The sequence below is a fragment of the Cyrtonyx montezumae genome, unplaced genomic scaffold, assembly GCF_038088225.1.
Source record: "Cyrtonyx montezumae isolate F1298 unplaced genomic scaffold, pur_monq_1.0 scaffold_45, whole genome shotgun sequence".
Lineage (NCBI taxonomy): Eukaryota > Metazoa > Chordata > Aves > Galliformes > Odontophoridae > Cyrtonyx > Cyrtonyx montezumae.
The window spans coordinates 292,394-315,800 of NW_027072051.1; the positions used below are offsets into that span (position 1 = coordinate 292,394).

The 23,407-nt window shown below is 61.9% G+C and overlaps 1 protein-coding gene across 2 annotated transcripts; it reads left to right on the top strand.

Annotated features, from left to right (window-relative positions):
* Positions 1–4,635: 4,635 nt before the first annotated feature.
* ELF3 (E74 like ETS transcription factor 3) lies at positions 4,636–8,453 on the top strand. 2 transcript variants are annotated; one of them, XM_065747535.1, is made up of 9 exons: positions 4,636–4,727; positions 5,233–5,401; positions 5,701–5,922; positions 6,096–6,182; positions 6,271–6,390; positions 6,543–6,632; positions 7,009–7,125; positions 7,256–7,451; positions 7,532–8,453. In XM_065747535.1, the coding sequence occupies exons 2-9, from the start codon at positions 5,239–5,241 to the stop codon at positions 7,650–7,652; spliced, it is 1,116 nt and encodes a 371-aa protein (XP_065603607.1). In that variant the 5' UTR covers positions 4,636–4,727; positions 5,233–5,238; the 3' UTR covers positions 7,653–8,453. The 2 variants fall into 2 exon arrangements, with proteins under 2 accessions (XP_065603607.1, XP_065603605.1); XM_065747533.1 differs by lacking the exon at positions 4,636–4,727 and having other exon boundaries at positions 4,967–5,401.
* Positions 8,454–23,407: the final 14,954 nt, after the last annotated feature.

Consider the following 23,407-nt stretch of genomic DNA (forward strand, 5'->3'; position numbering starts at 1 on the left):
TGAAGGACAATCCTACAGAGAATGGACTTGCACAGCTGGAGCCCTTCAGAAGGCTGAAGGCTCAGCCCAGGAGCGTATTGCTGAGGACACAGCCTCTCCAGCTGTCCTGCTCGCTTTTCTCTGGTCAAGGGGCCGACGAGGCCCTGGTCTCACACTGGAACTTTCTTCTACCTCTCCTGTGGTCCCTTGGAGCATCCCCGGCTCCGTCCTGCCCTGCCCCACGCTGGGCTCATGGGGGAATGGCTGCGTTGACCCTGGGAGTGGTGTTCTCTTCTTGTGCACTCTCACTTCACTTTTGTCACTGAAGAAACAGCATTTGAACTCGGACCTAAGGATTTCTCTGTGTGATCCCTCTGGTGCTAAACCAGGATCCTGGAGGAGCTCCAGGATGTGCCCCGCAAAGCACAGACCAGTTTCCCTCTGCTTTCTGCAGCCCTGGCTTTTTTGTCACCAGCCCTCATTCAAACCACTGCAGGTGGGAATTTCTGCACACCTTGAAACAGGAGCATCTCTACTGACCTGATGGAGTCTTTCTTTTATCGTTCTGGGGAAAAAAAAAGAGAAAATGCTGTGGGTACACCCTGGCAGAGGACACGATGGCGTGAGCCACCCTGCCCAGGACAGGACCGTGACTGCTGCTGGGTCACAGCTGGGCCCTGTGCTGTGTGCACTGCGGGGATGGGGGTGAGCAGAAAGGCACGGGGCCCCACAGCTGCCCCATGGCACACAGCCCCAGGAGCTGTGGGCAGTGCTGCTGTCTCAGCCTGTTCCAGATGGACCTTCCCTGCTCATCACTCATCACTTTTCCTTTGGGATGTGCATGTCTGCGTTGGTGTGATGTAGCCTGGTGTACCATAGGCATCGGTGTCAAAGTACTTGGATGGGTTGGTATTTCCCATGTGGGAGAGTGACTTTTTTTTTTTGGGGGGGGGTGGGGGGGTGTTGGTTTTGTTTAGCTACCTCATGGTGCAAGCTGGGTGCTGTTATTGATTTCATTTGGGGGATGGGCTGGGAAGCTTGAGGGCTTTCTGTTCGTTTGTATTCCTTTGGCCATTGCTGTTGCTGTGTTTCTGAGCCCCCGCTGCTTCCCAGCGCTGAGGTTTTCCTCCCGATGCTGGGGGATGCTCGGGGCAGGGCTCTGCGGTTGTGCTGCGGGGTGTGTTGGGGTGCGGCCTGGAGGTGGGGTTCCTTTGAAGGACGGAAGGTCCCTCTGTAGGGCTGAGCTCAGCCTGCGTTCCCACCCCTGCTCCCACAGATATCTGCTGTGGGTGCAGAGAAGCTCTTCGTGTCTGGGCAGTGCCATTCGGAGCTGTTGGGGTGGGCTGGTCCTCGTCCCTGTGTCCCTGAGCCCGCTGTGATGTGGTGGCAGCAGCTGGTGCTGTAACAGCCTCTGCCTGAGGTGGAGGCAACCTCAGTTTATCTGAGATAAACTGCATCTTGTGCGTGCTGTTTGAGTTTTCGTCCCCAAAATGTAGTTCAATCCTGATCCTGTCCCAGGCACTGAACATGACTAGGACAGCCCTGGAGGTTATCCCCTCCTGGGGTTGGAGGCTGGCACGGGGCTCTGCCCTGCTCCCCAGCACAGGGGGCTGTGGGGGGCAGCTCTGAGCCGTGCTGTCAGCTGGGGGGGCAGGTCCCCCAATGCTAAAGCACAAGGTCCCTCCCCACCTGCAGTCCCGTGAGTGTGACCCCTCGGCCTCTGGTCCTTCAGCTCCTTCCCTTGCTGCTGGCTGTGGGCAGGCACCAGGGGGCCCTGGGGCTGCACTTGCCCGTTTTGCCACCAGTTCCAGGTCCCGGAGCACAGTGCCTGCAGGCCCCAGCTGGGGCTGGGGGCTTTGGATACAGAGGGTGAAGGTGAAGGGCTGGGGTGCAGGTGAGGTCCGTCCTTTTGCACTGTGCTGGGTGCTCCCTTGGGGCTCAGGACTTGCACTGCTTTTTTGTGGTCTCTGAGCCTCTCTGCACCTCATTTTGCTTCTCCCTCGGTGCCTTCGTTTGTGCCAAGCATGGGGATGAGAGCTGCTGTCCAGGAGCAACTTCCCTCACTGAGAGCTGGGGAAGGTCTCGTTCCTGGGCTCTGCCTCGTGCTCCTGGATCTCCTCCTCCCAGCACACAGGGGCCAGCACCGAGCTCTGCTGAGGGCACAGCACTGCCTGGAGCTGAGCTTTGCACAGAAGGGATGGAGTTGACTCAGGAGCCCAAATTTTTGGGCCCCCAAACCACTGTGAGCCCACCCAGAGAGCTGCATCTCTCCTGGCACAAAAAGCATTGCTGTAGGGCTGCCCCCGTTTGGCTGTGAGAAGCACAAGGGTACGTTGTTCCTCCCCAGCACCTCCAAGCACAGCTGCTTTGGTCTCTCTGCAGCCCACCCCCCGGTGTCCTCCCATCCCACGTGGGCTGGGGTCCAGGTACGATCCCGCAGAGCACTTGTCCCTTGTCCCCTTGCCTCGCAGCAGTGAGCACCTCTGCTTTGCTCCATCCGCAGTCAGCATCACCCTCCCGGCCCCCAGGGGTCCCATCACACCCTGCGGTGCTCCCACTCGTTCTGGGAGGGACCCCCCAGCACAGTCCCGCTCCCCCCACGCCTTGCCCCCAGCAAACCGTCTCCCTACACGTTCCTTTGTCCCCATTCCCAGCTCTGCTCCCTGCTCCGCGTCCTGCAGTGCCTGCTCCATCCATCGGCCCGGCTGTGCTCGGAGCTGCTCTGCAGAGGACAGCTCGTGTCTGTGAAGGCTTTTTTCCTCTGCTGGGTCTCGCAGCCCAGCGCTGCAGTCTGGGTCTGCAAGAGGTGTGTACAAATATTTTATACCTCGGTGTGTTCCTGTAAATAGTGTAACTTATTTCAGTGTCACGACGTACGTGGTTGGTTGGTTGGTTGGTTTCCCAATGGATGTGTTTGTTCCTCTCCTCATCACAAATAAAGAGTACTGAAAGGAAGAGATGAAGCAGTGATGGCTGCTGTGGGGAAGAGCACAGCTGAGCTGCGCGCGCTGTCTCGGTGTGGGATCCGGGTCCTCAGGGACCGCGGGGACGGCCCCGTGGCTCTGGGATGTGCGGGGATGTGGGTGCTGTGGGTGCTGTGGGTGCTCGGGTGCTGCTCCCCGCATCCCGGGGAGGCAGCAGAGCCGGTAAGGGCTGCACGGCACGGCGAGCAAAGCGGGGACAGCCACCAGGCGGCAGCGCCGGCCGCGGTGCGGGGACAGCGGGCGGCGGCGGAGCCCTTAGCGGAGATGTGAGGTCCCTCCGTCCCAACCCGACCCGTTCTGGGCCCCCCGAGCCGTGACAGCAGCTCACCCCAAAGTCGCGGCCACTTCTTTGTCAGCCCTGCGTGACACCAAGGCCGGGCTGACACCCTGAGCACGACCTCTCCGAGCAGCGTCCCCGCTGCGGGGTGCCCCGTCTGACCCCAACCACGGCTTTGTGAACACTCGAGGCAAGGAGGAATAGAGGGAAGAGCAGGGCTGGGGCTCAGAACGTTTGCAGCAGGGATTTGGAGCAGGCTGGCCCAGGGCCGGGCTGCTCTGTGCCCATCAGTGCTGCAGCTCAGGTTCCATCGGTGCCACGATGCCGGGCCCGCTGCCAGGCAGCAGGACGCTGTGCCTGGGAAACAAAGGGGACTGCCAGCGCCCGGCACTCGTGACTGTGCCTGCAGGAATGAAGCTGGGGCAGGTGCTCAGCTCCTATGGCCCTGTGCCTCCTGGGTCGCACGCTGGCCCTGCTGCCCGGGGCCGTGGCATGGCACAGCAGGGCAGGGTGACGTGACACAGCCGCCTGCCCTCGTTGGGCTGGAGGAGGGCACTCGGATTTACACCACTCTGTTGCCATCGTGTAGCACACCGGCTGGAAGCGAGCCCTGCTGCTGTCCCCCTGGTCCCAGCACCCACCCGTGGCAGGGCACAGCTCCGGGAGGATGGGTGCCAGGCCTGGGCAGGGCCAAGGGGACGGATCCCAACTTCTAGCGCAGGACTAAACCCAGCAGGAACACGTCCAGCCTGGGTCCCGAATACAGCTGCCAGAAGGATGGACAGAAGGTGATTCCCCACACACATCCCTCAGCCGTGCCCTGTGTGCAATGTGTGCTTGTGAGATGACAACAAATGGGCTGGGACAGCTGTACCACTCATCCCAGGTATCCCTGGGGAAAAAGGGACCCATGATGGCACGGAGAGCAGTGATGCTCGGCTGCCAGCCCTGCACTCTGTTCCCGTGCAGACAGCCTGCTCTGGTGGTCACCAGTGGGTGTTCCCACGGGGGTGCTGCAGGGCGGGGGGACACATTTCCCAGGCATTGCCCCCGGGTGGGATGTGCAGTTGGTGTGTCCCTCCTGGGCACGTTTCTTGGCAGCAGGACGGAGGTTCACCCGCTGCTGTGAGCAAACAACCGTGAGTGGCAGCCAAGAGCAACACCCGCGAAGCCGATGTGGGTGAAACTCTGGGCACCGCCGTCCAGGGCTCTGACAATGATTAAACTGGCCAACCCAGATTTCCCGGCAAAGCAGCGCTGGGCTGGGGCCGGTGGTTCATATTATGCAAATCACCTGGATCGGGGAGCATGAACGTTTCAGGGCTGGAATTCCCCTCCGGCCTCCAGATCGCGTTACGCCACGCGTGCTATAAAAGAGGAGAAGGCAGGGCAGGATCTGCCCATTGGCGCAGCCGTGCGTGGCGGCGGGCAGGGCTCGCTCGCTGCTCTCTGGATTAGCCCCTGCCCAGGGATTGCCATCGCAGAAGGTACCCAGGGTTTTCCTCCCCGGTGGGGATGTGCTTTGCTCCCTCCGTGTGTGCTGGGACGTCCTCGTGCTTTCTGGCTGTACGCTGGTTTTCCCATCGCTGCCTTTTGGGAGCAGCGAGGCGATGGGCTCCCGGCGACCAGCAGGATGCAGCTCTTCCACTGTGGCCTCGCAGCCCTGCAGCGGATGGGATTTGCTTCTTGTACCACCTCGGAGGATGGCCCTGCTGTGGGGCACCTGTGGGGCTGGGGAGCATTGGTGGCCCGGTGTGACTGGCAGTGGGGCCAGCTGCTTGCTGTCCCCATGCTGCGAGCTGGGCTAGGCGCTGGGGAAGGGGCTTTGGTGAGGGGATACTCCGGCTCAGCCCCACTGCAGTGATGAATGTGGTGCTGGGGGGGGGCTCAGCAGCAGCAGTGACGGATGGAGGCACAGAGATCGTGGGGTTACAGCAGGTGCTGTGGGTTTGTGTCCCCGGTGCCGGGGTTCACTGTCACCTCTTATCACAGAGCTTGATGGCGGCATCTTGTGAGATCAGCAACATCTTCTCCAACTACATCAGCGCCATGTACCAGCCCGAGGAGGTGCAGCTGCCCCTGGACGTGCTGGGGTGCCCTGGGGAGGACGGCAGTGTGGGGCTGAGCCTCTCCAGCAGCCAGCCCCTGGCAGAGGGCTCAGGTGGGATGGGGCACAGCGGCGGTGGGGTGCGATGGTGGTGGGGTGCCCAGCACAGAGGGCACAAATGGGGCAGTGCTGGAAGAGCATTGCGAGGACACAGTCCCACTGGGGCATGTCAAAGCTTTCAGTGTGCCTCAGTTTCCCCAGGAGCGCTTTGTCTGGAGGGTCTCTGAGCTGGCACAAGGTGTGATTTCAGCCCCATATAACACACACTTTGCACTGCACGATGCCTGTAGGACCAGGTGCCCAGCTGCTTGCTGCCCAGCCCTACACTGAGCCCCGTTCTCTATCCCTTGCAGACAAGCCGGAATGGTTCAGTGAGCTCCCGTACTTCTGGACCAAGGTGCAGGTGCTGGAGTGGATCAGCTACCACGTGGAGAAGAACAAGTACGATGCCAGCTCCATCGACTTCTCCTGCTGCAACATGGACGGGCACGCGCTCTGCCACTGCACCCGGGAGCAGATGCGCCTCATCTTTGGGCCGCTGGGGGACGAGCTGTACGACCGCCTGCACGAGATCGGTGAGTGTCCCCATGTCCCCTTGGTCCCCAGGCCTGGCAGCTCACAGGGTGAGGCCAAAACCCCCGTGCCAGCCCAAGGAAGGGGGCACAGAGAAAGGTCTGGACAGGGTTGGGCTCTGCTCCCCACCGTGCTGAATGAGCATCACTAATCCTGGCTCCCTGGAACCCCGCAGCCTCAGATGAGCTGAGCTGGATCATCGAGCTGCTGGAGAAAGAGGATGCGAATTCCCAAGAGACCTTCCTGGACAGCAGCCAGCTGGGTACGAATGGGGCCAAGGGCTTTTCCCCCAGAGCCACAAACCGTGCAGGAAGGGCTCACACTCTTCTTCACCCCTCTGTCCCCTCCAGAGCTGAACAATCCCTGTGCCAAGGACTCCCTGGAGGACCTGAAGCCCACGAACCCTTTCCTCGCCACAGACTTCACCTGCTTGCCTGGAGCCACGTCCCCAGGCAGCTCCGACCTCTCAGGTCAGTGCTTTCACAGAATCGTAGACTTTTACCTGGCTGAGAGCTCCCTTTGCTCACACAGAGCTGAGCGAGCACCAAGTGTGGCTCCATAGCTGGCTGAGCCAGCAGGAAGCAAAGAGCCACAACCCGAGCCCTGTCCCTCTGCCCCCCAGGGCCCGTGATGTCCCACAGCCCCAACTCCCAGGACTCCGGTGGAAGTGACCTCGACCTCGACCCCATGGAAGCGAAGCTCTTTCCTGAGGGTGAGTTGCTGGGAGAGCAGAGCATGGCTGCTTCCCATCTTCTGGAGGGGCAGAGCTGGGCAGTGATTCAGGGGCATCCGCCTGCCCCACTGGGATGGGTTTTCTCTGTGTCCTGGGCCTGTTTCTCCCCACTGAGGGTGGTGGTGGTGCATGATGATGGTGGCACAGAGCTGGGGTGGTGGGGAACTCGGTGGGGTGAGGGAGGGACGATGCTGGACAGAATGGGAAGACTCTGCTCTATAGAAAGGCCTTGAAAAGAGGGTGCAGCTCCTGTTCCCGCTGTCCCAGCCAGCTCTCCCCTGGAAGGTGTCTCTGAGCCCAGGGAGGGGGGGCTGCAATCCACTGGTGATGAACCTGTCCCCTTGTTGGTGTGCAGATGGCTTTGCAAGCAGCAAGAAAGGGGATGGCAAACACGGCAAGCGGAAACGGGGCCGGCCCCGAAAACTCAGCAAGGACAGCAGAGAGTGTCTGGAGGGTCGGAAGAGCAAGCACTGTACGTGTGAACCCAAGCCCTCACCCTCACCCGCAGCCTGGCTCTGCGCTGGGACGTCAGGGCAGCACGGCACCACGGCCGTGCCGTGGCAGGAGGACCCCTCCCATAACAGCTCGCTCTCATCCCTCAGCCCCACGAGGAACCCACCTGTGGGAGTTCATCCGTGACATCCTGATCCACCCCGAGCTGAACGAGGGGCTGATGAAGTGGGAGGACCGGCGCGAGGGCGTCTTCAAGTTCCTGCGCTCCGAGGCGGTGGCTCAGCTCTGGGGGCAGAAGAAGAAGAACAGCAGCATGACCTACGAGAAGCTGAGCCGAGCCATGCGGTGAGTGCCCCCCCGCCCCCCATGCACAGCAGCGTGAGGGCTGCATGCACGGCCCTGAGCCCCCTCCCCATCCCCTGCAGGTATTACTACAAACGGGAGATCTTGGAGAGGGTCGATGGACGCCGGCTGGTCTACAAGTTCGGGAAGAACTCGAGTGGATGGAAGGAGGAGGAGGTGCTCAACAGGAACAAGGAGCTGTAGAGCACTGCATCAGCCCCGGCTCCTCGGCTGGAGTTCTGTGTGTGCAGACGGACTGGAAGCTGCTGCCCCGTGCAGCACGTGGCACTGAGCCCTGAGTGGGCACGCTGGTGTCCGGCAGCACCAAGGCGTTCCAAGCTGATATTTTGGCTCCAGTAGGTTATTGTGAACCATTATTTCTCTTGCTGGATTGGTACCTCCGAACGGAGAGGCGGTGACTTTGGGACTTTGTCTGTTTCAAAGCCTGGACAAGAGCAATGGGGAAGAGAAGTGCGAGTGGCACTGGGCTCCGATGTGATGGTGCAGCAGGTTCCTGCTGGCACCCACCTGTGACCCGTCCCAGCCACCTCCTCCACGTGGATGGATGAAGCCCCTCTGTGCAGCATCTCAGTGCAGTGTCAGCCACGAGAAATGGGAACAGTGCGGAGCTTCACCTGATCCTGGAGAGCCCAAAGAGTGACTGAGGACTCAGCTCAGCAGAGCTTGGCTGCACTTCCAGCCCGGCTCCCTGGGAACAGGCTTTTCCCCTGAGAGTAGCTTCTAATTTATGTATGAGAAAACAAATATACAGATATATTTTTTCATGTGTAAGACATTCCCATGTGATGGTGTGCGCTGAAGGGCACACGCGTGTCCTGCAGTGCTCACAGGAGGTGATGCTCAGCAGGACTGCAGCGATGTCAGGGGGCACAGGCTGGCACTGTGTCGGCCCTGGGAGGGGATGCCAGCCCACCAGGCACCCACAGATCCCTTCTTTTGAGCCGGGAATGTCAGAGGAATAAATCATTGGTTGGGGTTTTGTAACCCTGTCTTCTTGTGGTTGCTTTTGTTGAAGGCAAAGCTGGGACTGGACTCTGGGATGCCCATGGGGAGCCTGGCAAAGGCTCAGAGCCACATTTTAGCACAGGGACTGACTGTGTCCCCTCCCTCGCTGCCAGCGGCACGGTACAGCCAGGCATCCCCTTGTGCCACCTGCAGAGTTGTGGCCGCATGCAGGGTGCCGCGTAAGGTGCTGTGTACCTGTGTCCCCGGGGCTGTCCTGGCTGCAGGAGCTGGAGCTGCCCCAGCGCATGGCCACAGCTTGCAGGTGGGGCTGTGCCTTACAGCAAGGATGGATTTAGGGACGGGAGAACCACAGCCCGGCTGCACGCAGCCCTCATCACTCCCAGGCTTTTGGTGGCCACAGCCCCGGGGTCCCCACACCTCCGCCCGTGCTGCAGCGGATCTCGCAGGGGGCACTGAGGAGGGGGACGGGGTGAGCGGCACGGCCGCCATCCCCGGCAGGAGCTCCGGGCTGTGGGCGAGGTGTTTACTCTCGCTGGGCAGATAACCCCAGCAGGTTGGCAGGCAGAGCTCGCTGCTTTGTCACGCAGCGCTGCCTTGCCAAGCGCGCCCTGTTTGCTCAAGCAGTTTCATTTCTTTCCCGCTGCGGTTTGCGTTACCTAACGAGCTCGGGACAATGTTTAACCAACCCCGGCAGCAGCAGGATCCCTGTCTGCCCCACCGCGTCCCCGTGTCCCCGCTGCTGCCCCACTCGGGTCCGTTCTCCCCACGGCCCTGTGCTGCCGTGGGCAGTGAGGGGCAGAGGCAGGGCTGTGTGTGAAGGGGATGGGGGCATGGTCCTGCAGCCCCATTTGTTGGTCTGGGGGTGGGAGTGGGGTGTGAGGTCACTCACACGTGCACACAAACACACACTCTGCCGTGACCTCCACGCTCACACTGTGCCAACCCAGCAGAGCCTCTGCCATGAGAAGGAGATGGTTTATTTGTGGGTTTTTTTTCCTAGTCTTGCAGGAGGTGCCCGGATCCCACGGCTGAGGCAAACTGTTTGGTCCTGCGGGGAACATCCGAGGACAAAAAGCCCTGGGATCCAACCTGAGAGGCTTTTATTGCAGCGGTGATAAGAAGCACTCTCCCTGCTGCAGTTCACCCCCATCCCTGACCAGCTCCAGGCTTACTCCACGCAACCCAGGCTAAAACCTGCCAGGTTCCAGGGCTGTAGCTGTGTGTGTGTTGGCATGGGCAGAACCAGGCTGCAGAGCTCCCAGGCTTCGCTGAGAACACCGTCAGGGGAAGAAAATGCCATGCCATTTGGGCTGCCCCATTGCTCTGGGCACTCTGTGATACCCTGAGCTGAGCAGGAAGCAGCTGAGCACAGGGATAGCACCGTGGTTTGCTGTTTCTGGGGACAGATGTCCCTGCAGTTGGGTACAAGTGAGGGTGTCGTGTGGGAAAGGCCCTCTGTGCTGCACAAGGGAAGGAAGTGTTTTGGGGCTGACTCTATACCGGTCCTAGAAAGAGCCTCACGGTTTAGGGTTTAGCAGCTTTAGGGGATGGAAAGAGGAGACACTGTAAGGTGTGGACTAGTTATATAAAAGGAGGGTAACAGGGAGGGAAGAGCTGACACACAGGGGATGTGTGCTCTATGGGAGTGGGTAGGATGTGGTGCTGGCACCCATGGGGCTGTGCCCCTCTTCCCCAGGGTTACAGCCATCACGGGGGCTCCCAGACCACGTCCCCCCACCCGGCAGCTCGGCGGTTCCTTCCCTAATTGCTGCCAGCAGCAGCTGCCCCGGGGGTGTCTGGCTCACCCAGCAGAGCTGATGGTAACTCCTCTGTTCAGCCCTGGGCTGTTTGGTTGTTAAACAAGAGGTGGCTGTTCCCGCTGTCGGAACAGGGAAGCGGTGGCTGCCTGGAACCAGAGGCAGCAGGCTGCCAGCAGCTGGGCGCGTGGGGGGCACTGCGGGGCACTGGGACCACTGGGGCACACCATGTGTCCCCACCAGCCCTCGCCCACCTTCCCCTTGCCAGTGCTGCCAAACCTTCCCATCCCACCCACTCATGGGGTTGGTTCCTCTGCCCCGTGCTCTGTTTGCTGTGTCCCCGGAGCTGAGGCTCTGCCCTATATGTGTGGGGCTCCGGCTGCCCACGTGTCCATGATCCTCAGGGTCAGATGTAAGACTGAATCATCCCCAGCTCGTGTTCCCTGCCCAGATATTTCCCCTCCTGCAGAAAATGTCACATCACAGGTTGCCCAGGTGAGGATGGATGGTCTCTGGCCTCCCCAGAATGGTGGCTCTGGCCGATCTTCTTGTCTCCCTTTCCCTCCCTCCACTTCCATCAGAAATCCTGGTTCTGTCTCACTGTGAAACAAAAATAAATTGCCATTGCATTCTTGTTTCCTGGCCAACTCTACCCTTTGTTATCCACCAAATGCGCCATGGAGCCTGGCACTGCACCAGCTTGCAAACGAAGTCACTGGTAAGTCCAGGAATGTGGGGGCAGGACCCGATGGCCCCATAGGAGGGGCAGATTGGCTTTGGTGCCTGAAGAAATCACAGATTTCTGCCTCACTTTGAGGATGTGTGGGCCTCAAAGCCCTGAGCTGCCATGGTGCAGGGAGGGGAATGGGGACGCATGGAATCACAGAGATCCCAAGTTGGAAAGGACCCAGAGGGATGGATGGACCACCACGGATGGATGGTGGAAGGTAGCGTCGCCCCACTATGGCTGTTTCTGGGAGGGCTCGAGGGGTTGGGGCGCCATGAAATGTCTGTCCTGCTGTACCATGTGGGGTAGGGTTTTCTTCTTCCAAAGGTTCTGGAAAAGTACAGCCCTAGAGAGCGTAGGCATGCCCCAGGGCTGCGGTCTGAGCGATGGATCCCATGACTGGCCACGAACATCAGAAATTTCCAGCTGTGTCTGTACTGGGGCTGGGGCCGGCGGTGCCCTGCGCAGCGGGCACACCCCACTGAGCCCGAGACATGCTCATGCGTCAGCTGTGCTTTCCTCCAGAGCCGCAGGGTAAAGGTCTGCTGGGGTGGAGGTGGCAGAGCTTCATCGGCCTCCAGCGCCAGGGTGGCTCAGGGGGGATAAAGATCGTGGGGAAGATGGGCTGGGGGGGTCCCATCCTGGCCACCCCGTCTCAAAGCCCATGGTGGTGCCCCAGTTTGAGCAGATCCCATTGGAAGGCTTTTCTCACCCGTAGGTCCATAGAATGGAGGCTCCAACCACGAAGGATGGAAAAACGACCTCTGAGATGGCCGACCTCACCCCACCCCTCCGAGCCCCCCGACCACGTCCCTCAGTGCCGCATCTCTGCGGTTTTGAGCTCCTCCAGGGACGGTGACCCCACTCCTCCCCAGGCAGAGCGTGGGGAGTGGGGGCAGCTCCGTGGGACCCCCAGGCCATGCGCAGCGTGGGCGCTCCTCTCGTTTTTGCCTTCAGGACTGTGAGCAAGTCCAGACCTGAAAACCTGAGCCTGCTTTCGGGCAAAGGGTGGGTCCCGCAGGAGGATCTCGTTGCTCCAGGCCTTTCTGAAAGGAGCCAGGTTTCAGAGTGCGCTTTGTGGGCACAGAATGCTGAGCTGCTGCTGGAGCTTCACCGGCTGCCAGGAGCCAGAAGTGCTGCGTGCCCCGGCGGTGCTCTCTGCGATTCCCATTGCATGCAGAGGGTGCCCGGCAGCACGCTCCTGCTGCTGCCTTCCTGGGGCTGGGCTCAAAGGGACTGGGGGCCAATGGGATGGGCAGAAAGTGGTCCCCAGTCAGGCTCTGCTGGGGCCGGGAACCCAAAGGTGGGACCCTGCTCCAGTCCCAGGGCTGGGAGGGACAGGCAGTCCCACTGCGGGGTCCTGGGATGCGCCTCAGCTTTAGGGTCCCTTAGTGACCGTGGGAGGAGATGTGCTCCTGGAGGGGCTGTCTGTGGGCTACAGCCCCATTTCTTGCACGCAGCCCATGGCTCCTCAGGGCCCCCAGGGCTGGGAGCCCTTCCCAAACCATCCTCATTTCCCTGCAGCTGCCTCAGCCCCAGGGAGCGGAGAGCCCAAGGGTCGCTTTGTGCCCTATGCCTTTACCTTCAGGCGCTGAGACCTGTCCCTCTCTCACATCCTCCCTTCCCAGCAGTGACGGTGGCAGGCGGTGGCAGGCAGCCAGCCCCACCTGCCCGACAGGTAGAGCAGGGTGGGGGCAAACTGCCGGCTCCTCCGCGCCGTGCCCTGCCCCCGCGCTGCCAGGCATTGCTCACCGGCCTGGGCACGGGGAGCCGAGCACCCACCCCACCGTGTCACCCCGGGTGACAAACACAGACGCAGTGTGTTGCATGCACATGGCTGCGTGCAGAGCGAGCTGCAAGCACGCACACACTGCACGGCGCAGCCCCCAGCACGGGCATGCATGTGTGGGTCGTGCGGGACGTGGGGCCGCGGGCAGCAGGGAGATGGAGCTCGCTTGGACGCGGGCAGCTTCACCACGGGGAGTGGGGGGGAGTGGAGGGGAGGGGGGTGGGCTTTCATGCGAAAGAACAGGACGCGTTGCTGACCGCGTTTGGGAGCCGCTGCTGCTCCATCCTCCATCCTCAGGCACCCACTGTAACCCCAGGAAAGAGGCACCCGGCACAGACACAGCTCGGTGGGGAAGGGGGTGGGGAGGGGGCTGCTCTGTGCCCCCCAGGACTGCGTTGTCCCCGGGGTGACGCTGAGCTCGTTTTGCCGTGGTTCCCCCCACCCCCCCGCTGCATGCCAGGTGCTTTGTCACGAGGAGGGGGAACAGGTTATTCAAGGTCTGCGTGGCCCGGGGCGAGCGCTGCTGAGCGGGTGGGGGGGGGGGGAAGAGTGTCAGGGCACAGGGTGGGGCAGGGTGCTCAGGTAAGATGCGACCCCCCCAGGAGCAGCCCAGGGGAGGAAGGGGCTCAGCAGCACTACAGCCATGGGGCACAGATGGGGGGAGTGGGACCCTGCCCCCACCCACGAGGCGTGGCCGGGAAGCTGCCAGTGTGCGGGGCGTAATTATCATCGCGGGCGGAAAAAGCAGGTTGGGGTCAGGACGGGTCACAGCGAGGTCAGATCTGGGGACCCGATCTGGAGGGGAACAGCAGAGAGCCCTCATCAGGGGCCCTGCGGCAGCAAAACAGCCCCGCAATGCGGGACGGCCCCGGGTGGATCCCTCCCCATCATCGGTCCATCCTGGGAACCCCCGGTGTGTTCCTGCAAGCTGGAAGGGAAAAACAGAAGGGATGTAAGAGGGGGCATCCCAGTTACCATAGCATCCTCCATATTTGGGTTGGGTATTTGGAGAAGTTTCTTCTCTGAAGGAGTGGAGATGCGTTGGCATGGGATACCCAGGGAGAGGGGGGGTCCCTGTGTTCAGAACCACGGAGATGTGGCACTGAGGGATGTGTGGGTGGGCATGGTGGGGTGGCTGGGAGGGGGGGGGATCTCAGAGGTCTTTTCCAGCCTTAATGATCTGATGGTGGGGTGTGAGGATGCTCTGGGGTCTGCTGCTGCTGCCCTGACACGAGCCATGGGCTTGCTCTGATGATGCTGCCCTTGGCTACACCCCCAGCCCAGCTGCTGGGGCCAGCAGGGCCCCCTCCTGCTCCTGGGGCTGCAGGGACCCCGAGGTCCCCTTCTTGCACTGTTGTGAAGCACTGCTGTAAAGCTGCGTCCGGTCCTTGCTCCAGCCTGAGGAATTTGCATAATCCTGCCCTAACAGTTGGGCACTTTCTATTTTCCAGCTGAAATATACGGCTGTATGAAACAAGTGACGTCCTGCAGAGCAGAGGGACCCCTGCAGCCGCCCACCGCTGTGTGGTCGGAGCAGTGTGCCCACGTGTGTGTGTGTGCACCCGTGGGCAGAGTCCTGGAGCACGGAGCTGAGCGAGGACGTCACGCCAGCCCGGGGTGCGGCACCGCCCAGACATTCATTTTGCAAACACTCATGGGGTCATGAACTGCATAAATGCAGGTGTGGGCTCTGCCAGCACTGCCTGCATCCAGGTCACCCCGGGAGAGGGGCCCGAGTGGGGCGGGATGGGGAACTGGGAGCGTGCCCACTGCTGCGTGGGGCTGTGGGGTGCTGGGGGGGCAGGCTGAGGCTCTGCTGCTCTGAAAGCCCCGAGCCCTTGTGCTGCGACAACAGACAGAGGTGGGATGAGGTTTTTGTTTGGTGTCTGTCAGCATTCAAGAGGCTTTTGGGTAATGCCCTCAGTAATCAAAGAGCGATGGGGTGGTGGGGTTGGAAGGGACCTTACAGCCCCCCCAGCCCCACCCCTGCCTTGGGCCGTGTGCTCCCCCAGCCCAGGATGCCCAGGGCCCCATCCATGGCCTTGAGTATCTTGAGTACCATCCCATCCCATCCCACCCCACCCCTTCTGCCCTGCTTTCAGGAGTGCAGCAACGTGGATAGAGGCAGTGGGTCTGGCAGCAGTGACAAAACCCCCATCTCCTTCCCCTGCCAAAACCTCCAGCTGAAGCCACCACAGCGTTGGCAGCTTTGTCACCAGCCCAGTGCCACTGACTCATAGCGTGACCTTGGGTTGGCCACCTCCCCACTGTGTTATTAAACTTCCCAAGGAGAGTGCTCAGCTGCAGCAGTGAAATTTCCCCACTGACCCCGAGGCCTGCCGTGTTTTGGCACCTGGGAATGGGGGCTCTGCTCTGCTGGATCTCCTGCCCTGAGGAGCAGCCCACGGCCGATGCTGGCAGCATTGCAGGAGCGTGGCTGCAGACAGTGGCCCCTTTGTAGTGCTGGCAGGAGTGCCAGGCTCCTGGTGTTTGTTTATTTATGGAGGTGAATGCTAACAGCCTGTTTGATAGCAAGTGGTGCACCTCAGGGCCCAGCGTGCCCTTGACCCAACCTTTAAAACCCAAATTATTGCAATGGGATCTGGTGTTAAATTCTATAGCTTTAAGGACACAAATTCCATAGCTTTAAGGCTGTTTTATAAGCTGCAGTATTACTGCTGTGTATTTTCTTGTTACGTGATGGGGTCTGCCCAGGTCAGAACATAAGATCGCTCGGCCAATGGCACCTTGCCACTTTCTTACACTAAAAGAGGGGAGACTGGGAGATTTAGGTTAGATTTAGGGGGAAATTCTTTACCCAGAGAGCGGTGAGGTGCTGGCACTGCTACACACTGAAGCTGTAGGGGTGTCCAAGGCCATGGATGGGGCATGGGCAGCCTGAGCTGGTGGGGAACCCCCAGCCCACAGCAGGGGTTGGGAGGGGGGGGCTGTGGGGACCCTTCTGATCCAACCATCGGACGGATCTGTGGTTTTATGGCTCTATGATGTCCACGAGAAGGTTGGGTCTGTTGGGTCTTTTGCTGGTAGAGCTCTGCTCACCCTCCAGTTTGGCTGAAACCAGTTCAGGGCTGACACTGATGAGCACATCAGCCATCCCGTTCCTGCTGAGCAAAGGCAGCCCGCCAGCACCAACCAGTCCGACTTCACGGCCTCGGATGCGCCCCGCACTCAGACCGGAGCGCGTCGGCTTTGTCGCCAGCAGCTTTGATCTGCCATTATCTTTACGTGGATCCTTATAGACCTGGGGAAATCAGTCTGAAGTGAGTTACATCCCCAGGGTGTGCCCACCCCCCAGAGCCCACACTGCTGCAGCACAGAGCAACTCCCATGCAGAAATTCTGCATCACCATCATCACGGTGATATGGGGACGATGGCATCGCAGCTGAAGCTGCTGAGCCCCCCCACTCCCCACTGCAGCCCCGCCGTGCCAGCCCTCCCCACCCCGCAGCCTCCCAGCTCAAACTGGATCTGCATTTTTATTGCAAAGCCCGCGCCGGGGGGAGCACGGGGAGCTCCCTGCCAGCTGTCCACGCTCTGTTTGCTCAGTGCTGGGTGCCATGAGAAGGCAAACACGGCTGTGCCGGGAGGGGCAGAAATGAGGGCAAACAGAGGCTGACGCGGCCCCACAGTGGGTGATGAGAGGAGTTTTTGGGGGGTCCCAGGGCCCCAGCAGCCCCAGGATGAGTGAGCTCAGCTCTGAGCGTGGCTTGCATGGACCCCATGGGGTTGGGACATCCTGTGCTGGTGTCACACCTGCAGCTGGAGGGACTGTGAGAGAGGGTCCCCGGCTCCTTGGGCCCTCAGGTCCCTTCAGCCGCCCCTGGTGCAGACAAAGGAGGAGCCGGGCTGCAGCATCACCCCGCACACAGCAGGCTGTGCCTTCTGTGCTTGGGAAACCCTCCCGATTAGGAGCCCCGGATACCTCCCTCCCCTCCCCGGCCCACCCCAGTGCTCCCAGTGCTCCCAGCCGTGCCAGGAGCGGCAGTGCTGTGGTGGTGGGGTTGCATAAGAGCGCTGGCATTTACTGGACTGCCTCTGCCAACTTCGCACGGACGGAGGAGTGCGGCGTCCGCCGGCTGATAGCGCCCGCACGAGGTGTGTCTGCAGATAATGACGGCCGGGTCTGAAGTCCGGGTGATAAGTGGGGGGGGGGGGGGGGGGGGGCAGTTGCCAGGAGGGATTTCAGCGTTCTGCAGAGGACACAGTGCTGGGACTGGGGAGGTGACGCCGGCCACAGCTCCGGCTGCCAAGCACAGGGGCGGGGTGGGACCGAGCCCTGGTGTGGGGACACAGGGACATCGCTGCTGGATGCCCTTCCCCAGCAGCAGCGCTTTGTCTGCACCCATCCCAGCGCTGAGCCCCACGGCCCCGGTGACTCCCACGGGCAAAATGGGAACAATCAGGAGGTGCCTTTATGACAGGTGTCACTGAAGGGTGGCAGTCAGAACCTGGGGGGCCCTTTGATCTCAGCCTTTGAAACCCTAGAGCGGTGCTGACAGAGCTGCTCTGTGTTTCCAGGCTGGGCGGATGATCATTTCCATGCAGGAACAATGAGTTCTTTATGCTGCTGTGCACCATAAAGGGACAGCACACGGGGAGCCCTAAGCAGGGTCAGCTCCATCCCTGCGTGGTGAAGGATGGAGGGAGTGGGGGGACGGGGGGGGGAGAGCCCGAGCCTCACCACCACAGCAAACTCAGCATCCTCCCCATGTGCCTCGTGGAAAATAGGAGGCTTTTGGGGGCAAGCAGATAAATTTCCTTCTGGAGCCCTGAGGAGACCTCAGCCAGCAGTCCCACCCTCATCACCCCTAGCCTGTTCCTCAGCTGTATGGTTCGGTCCCTCCTGGTGCCTCTTGCAGCCCCACAGCCTTCCCCAGTTGAGAGTACAACCTTCTCCCTCACCCCACAGATGACAGCTCCTAATTCCCATACACTGTGCTGGAGCCATATATCTCATGTGCCAGAGGCACTAAACACCAGGAGCAATGGTCACTAACAGCTCCACCCCAGTGGTGTCACACCCCAGTGGTGTCACACATCAACTGCCTCATGCCCGTGGAGCATGGGCTGGCAGTGGGACAGGGTGTGCAGAACACAGCTCCCATGGCAGCAGCTGCTGTGGTGATGGTCCTGCAGATAAATGGGACAGAGCCAGTGGTGTCCCAGTGGAACATTTCTGGGCACGGTTGCTGCCCTCTCCTTGTGCTGGAAGTCACCTTGTTTTGCAAAGCAAATCCAGCTGCGGGGCGGTGGAGCAGGGCACGGGCTCATTTGCCAGGGAAATGCCCCTGGAGCACAGCACTGGGACAGCAGGCAGCACCCCCCAGGCCAGCAGGGCAGTCCGGGTGCACCCAGCTCGCCAGCACGGCGTGCTGCTCCCTTCTCCCTCCATCCTCCTGCAGAGCGATCTCCAGGCAACCCGGGCAGCGCCAAGGCGCGTCTCTCCCCTGCTGAGCTGGTGTGCTTGTGCTGGCACATAGCTCGCATACCTGCAGGCAGGCATCACCAGCTCAGCTAACCCTTTCTTGCTCTCCTGCAGCAGTGCCTGCCTGTCCCCAGCCTCGCACTTGGAGCCTCCAGACCCAGTCCTGAGATCCACAAAATCCCAGCACCTCTGGTGCAGTTGGCACTGACGTGGGCGAGGAGCCAAGGGAGCGTGCGCTGCCAAAAGCGGTGCTCTGCCCCCAGTGCACTGAGTCCTTGCTGCCTGAGAGCTGCTCTGCTCCATCAGCAACTCAGAGGGCAACTCACACTGTGCAGACCACGCTGCCCATCTGCTGCTCACTCCTTCACTTTGCACCACTCCCCGGCAGCCCCTCCCCCAAGGCAAGGATGCTCCTGCAAAGCAGAATTCGTGTTGTGTGAAGTGTCCCTGGCTCTGGGTGCATGGACACAGCAATGCCATCAGGACTGCAGCTGGTATGGGTGCTGGGGGCTGCACTCACTGCACAAACAGTGCTGTTTTGAAGCCTCAACCAATGAGCCAGATAAAGAAAAAGGGCAGTCCAAAGCTGAGGCGTGGCATGAGGATGAGTGCCTTTGGAGAACGCTAAGGATGAGCTTTACATACAGGTGCATGCTGTGCTGCAGGCCCTTGGTAGGGTTGGAGTCTCTGCTGCTCGGGGGTGCTAGGAGATCCTCGGCTGTTCCTTGCAGAGGTAGACCCCAGGGGGCAGAGCTGACCTAGGCTTGAGCTGGCAGCGGGCTCCTGCTGGCCCTGCAACCCAAGAGGCTCTGCCAGGTGGTGGCTGCTCCAGCCTGGGCACAGCTCCATGCCACTGGCAGCCTCTGGCTGGTTGTTACTGCGCAGGTGACTCATGGTGAGTGCCCAGGTGGCGAGGCTGGCACTGCTCCCTGAGGGCAGGCTGAGTTGGCTTGAGCTGGAGATGCAACCAAGTGACGGAGTTCTGCCCCATATCTGGTGCTGGATCCTGGGGGCATGGCATGGAGCACTGGCAGAGCAGCTGGGCAGGATGCTCAGCACACCTGAACACAGTGCACCTTCTCTGTTTCCATCTCTCCAGATGTTGTTGCAGTTCCTGTATTGCCAGATCCTGAGGAGAGCGGAGGTGAAGGAAACCGCAGCCTGGTGCTGAGAGCAGATTGAGATCTTGTGGCTGCTGCAGGAATCCTCCTCCCGGGCATCCTCCTGCACGGAGCACGCAGCCTGCAGCAGGTTCCTCAGCTGGCAGGTGCCTTGTTCCCTCCCAGGTATGGCTCATGGTTATCACAGCTGCTCTCCGTCCCAGGGCAGCCCCACACCGGGGAAAGTGATGGGTGAAAGCACCCGGGGTGATGCACAGCAAAGCGTGCATGGCATGGCAGGGCAGCTCCGCAGAGGATGTCCTTGCTGTGCCCACCCTCCGAGCTGAGGGACCCCGTCAGCAGCACTGAGCAGAGCAGGAGGCACCTGGCCAAGCAGGGACAGCGAACAGAGCTGCCCGGAGCACGCGGTCTGTGACTCAGCTGTGACCCGGCTCCTCCAGCCCCTGCCTTTCGCAACGTGTTTACCAGGACGCAGGCAGCCTGTGCTTCGCAGGAAGGGCGGCCTCGGCCCCAAACCTGCTTGCCAGGCTCCCCACCCCACCCCGCTCTGCTTTGCGAGTGATGCCCGTGCCGAGGTCAGGCAGCGTGCTCCCAGCGCAGCCGACATCATCCTGGACAGCCCCATGGGACGTGGTGGCACGTCGCGGCATTGCAGCGCTGCAGGGAGGATGGCAGAAATTCCCCTGCTCTCCCGACGCCCTTTGCTGACTGTGTCTCAGCTGCCCCCACACCTCCTGCAGCTCCCACGTACGTGTCCCAGGTGGGCAGGGCACAGAAAAGTCCCTTCTGATGGAGGATTTCGGAGCAAAAGGCATAGCTTTGAAAATCTACCCTGGAGGAAATCCAGGGGCAACAGACCCGAGTCATATTTTGTTCCGTTTCTACATCTTGTGGAGTCTGAGATGGGAAATGCTGGTCAGAGGCAGAAAGTTCTGGAGTGCGTGGGACGGGCAGTGCCTGGCACTGTCCCCCTGTCCCGGAGTGGGTGAATGCAGATTTCCTATTGCAGCAGTGCCAGGGATGAGCAGCGACCAGCTCGGCTGTGTCAGCTCCCAGCCCAGCAGGGACCTGTGTCACCGCATCGTCCCCGGGATATTTATGTGCTCACCAGGCAGGGCTCGGGCACACAAGTTGGCATTCCCAGCCCGGCAGAGCTGCACGTGGGGTGGCTGTGCAGTGCTGCTGCTGGAGGCGGTGCACGGTGCCATGCCAAGGCTGGAGATATGCACTGTGCTGTGCCAGATCCGGAGCCGTGCAGGGTGCAGGGTGCTGCGCCAGGGCCGGGTGCTGCTGCTGGCACGTACTCATCCTGCAGAGCTCAGCTGATGGCACCGCCCGCGCCCTCACCCCAACACCGCAGCGGGGACGCGGGGCAGGGCAGGGCCCGCGGATGAAGGAGAAGCATCCGCACCCACCCCATGCCAGGAATATCTGCCCGTGGGGCGTGTGCTGCCGTGGGCAACGCTGCTGGGCCGCCTGAGGGGCGGCCGCTCGTCCCCTCTGCCCCATCCCCGCGCGGTGCGGTGCCCGGGGCCGCGCTGCAGTGCTGGGCGGGCTCTGCCCGTCGGAGGATATCACATTGCGCTGCGCCCGCATCGGTGGGGCCGGAGGGCGGAGCCGCGGGGCGCATCCAAGGTCACCCGTGCCGGCGGCGGTGACGCTGCTGACTTCCCACTCGTGTGACTTTCTCCGTCTGCTGCCGCTCCCCGCGGGTGGCGGACACGGGCGGTGGCGCGACGGGCGTCGGGGTGACAGTGCGACCACGCGATGGGCGACGGCGGGCGGCCCTGGGCCGCGCGTGGGGCGGTGCTGCGGAGCAGGGGATCGCTCCGAGCCCCATAGGACGCAGCTCTCCCCCTGCCCGGTCCCGGATCTCAGTGCCGCACCCGTAACGCTGCGGGATGGAGCGGCACAGGGAAAACAACCCGTTTCCATGGCAACCGGGATGCGGACCCGTGTCCTCGGATCAGCGCTGCGTGGCCGCGGCAGGGGATCCCGAGCCCGGGCAGGGCGCGGTGCCGCAGTGCCGCCCCCACCTCCATCCCCCATCTCCGTCACCATTTCTGTTTCATTGCCACAGGGAACGTCGCGCGCTGCCCGAGCCCGTGCCAGCCAATCAGAACACAGCTGGCGTCCCACAGGTGCGGCAGGAGGAGCTCCGATTGGCTGCTTGCGTCCCCGCCGACGGGTTATTGCGGACGGCTGAGCGCCGATTGGCTGCTTCGGTCCCAGCCGAGGGGATCCGTGCTCTGATTGGCTGCCTCGGTGGCTCCTGAAAGCTCATTGGTGAGAACGTGCGTCGGGCTTCTGGCGGACGGTGCGGGGCGTGGGGTCCGCAGTGCGGTGCGGGCGGGGCCCCCCGTGCTCCGCAGCGGGGCGATCCCAGGGACGCGTGTCCTGTCCGCGGAGCGGCCCTCTGTGTACGTGGACACGCGGAGCGTTTGAACGCTCATTTCTGCGCCCTCGGCCCCGCGCCTTCGGGAGAGCGGCGGTGCTCTCCGCGCTGCGGTTTTGCGTCTCGCTCGCCCGCATTGCGCTCTTTGTTCAGGCGGGGTTGGAGCTTCCCCAGAGCGATCGCTTTGCTCCCATTGTTGCTTCTTAAAGGCTTCTGCTATAATGCTCCTGGAAACACTTTGGACAAACAGAGCGCACTTAACCCCGGCTGTTCCCACGTCGCGTGGGAGCCCGCCGCCCCGCGCGTTCCCACCCCTTCCTCACTGGAGCGGTGCTCTGCTGCGTGTGATGTGCGTGGGGATGCCCCATTCGGAGCCCAGCCTCTCTCCCTCCCCTCTCCCTTTGCTGTCTGCTGGCAGCTCCGGGTTTGCTCCCATCGAAGTGCTTTCATTTCTGCACGACCCAGCGCGGCGGGGGAGAGCCCGAGTCCGCCGGGAGGCGACGCCCCGAGCCCCGACGGGGTGGGGCAGCTCCCGGCCGGGCTGCCGGACCCTCTGTGGGGTGGGAGGAGCGGAGCGGTGTCACGGAGTTATCCCCCACCTCGAGTCACGAGTGCAGGGAGGAGCGCGGCCGCGCTATCAGCTCCACGCTGCAATTACAGCCGCATCACTGCCCGTGGGCTCACGTCACGCGCTGAGCCGCCACGCCCGGCAGATACCGGGGATGGGGCCGTGTCACCCGCTGACTCAGAGCCGCCAGCTTCGGTGCGGGGCCGGAGGCACTGACCTGGATCTCGGGGACAAACCTCGCGCGATGCTGCCGTACTGCAGCGTGGAGAAACCCCGCGCTGTGTGGGCTGGTGGCCGTGGGGGTCAGTGCTGAGCAGCTCCTCTGTGCCCATCCCGTGTCACTGTGGGGCCGCAGCAGGGTGATGCTCAGCTCCCCGCTGTACACGGGTGCTGATCCTGCGTGGCACGGCACGGGTGCTGGCTGTGTCCTGGGTCTCTGCGTGAGGTCTCCCCCAGTTTTGGCAGCAGCAATGGGAGCATGGACAGCTCCAAGGGACCCCTGCGGCACTCGGGGTCTTGCTGTGACCCTGAGAAGACAGAGGACTTCTTGGGCACAGGGTCTCCATCCCCAGCCCACATTTGCATGTGTGCCAAGCAGAGAATTTCCCCCCCCCCCATTTTTCCGTCAGCAAGCAGCCGAACTTTCTGCAGGGTGACCTTCGTCCCCACCCAGGGTGGGGCGACTGCAGCTGCTGCGGAGTGTCACCACGGTGCTCTGCTCCCCATCGGCAGGTGGGGGACAAACCCCTCTGCAGGGGCCCAGCAGGGCTGGGGGCAGCCCCCCCACACACTGCACTGTGTGCCCCAGAAAGGACAGAGACCCCGGGATGGGACCCCAGGGAAAGGCCCCAGAGTGGGGAGGGATGCACAGAGGTGGAATTAGGGGGGGTCAGCTCAGGAGATGAAGGCTGGGTTTGGGATGGTGGTCTCTGGGTGCCACATCTGCAGCATGGGAACCTGTGGCAGCTGCTGCAGGGTCACGTCACCCACCGAGCTGTGTCCCTCAGTTGCATCAGAGCTCCCAGTGCAGCCCCCCATCCCTCTGTGCCCCACAGGGTGCATGCTGCCAGACCCCTGCCAGACCCACAGCACTGAGGCAGAAGCTGCAGTGTTCCCAGTAAGCAGAGATTGTAGGATCGCTGAACCATAACTTCACAGAATCACAAAG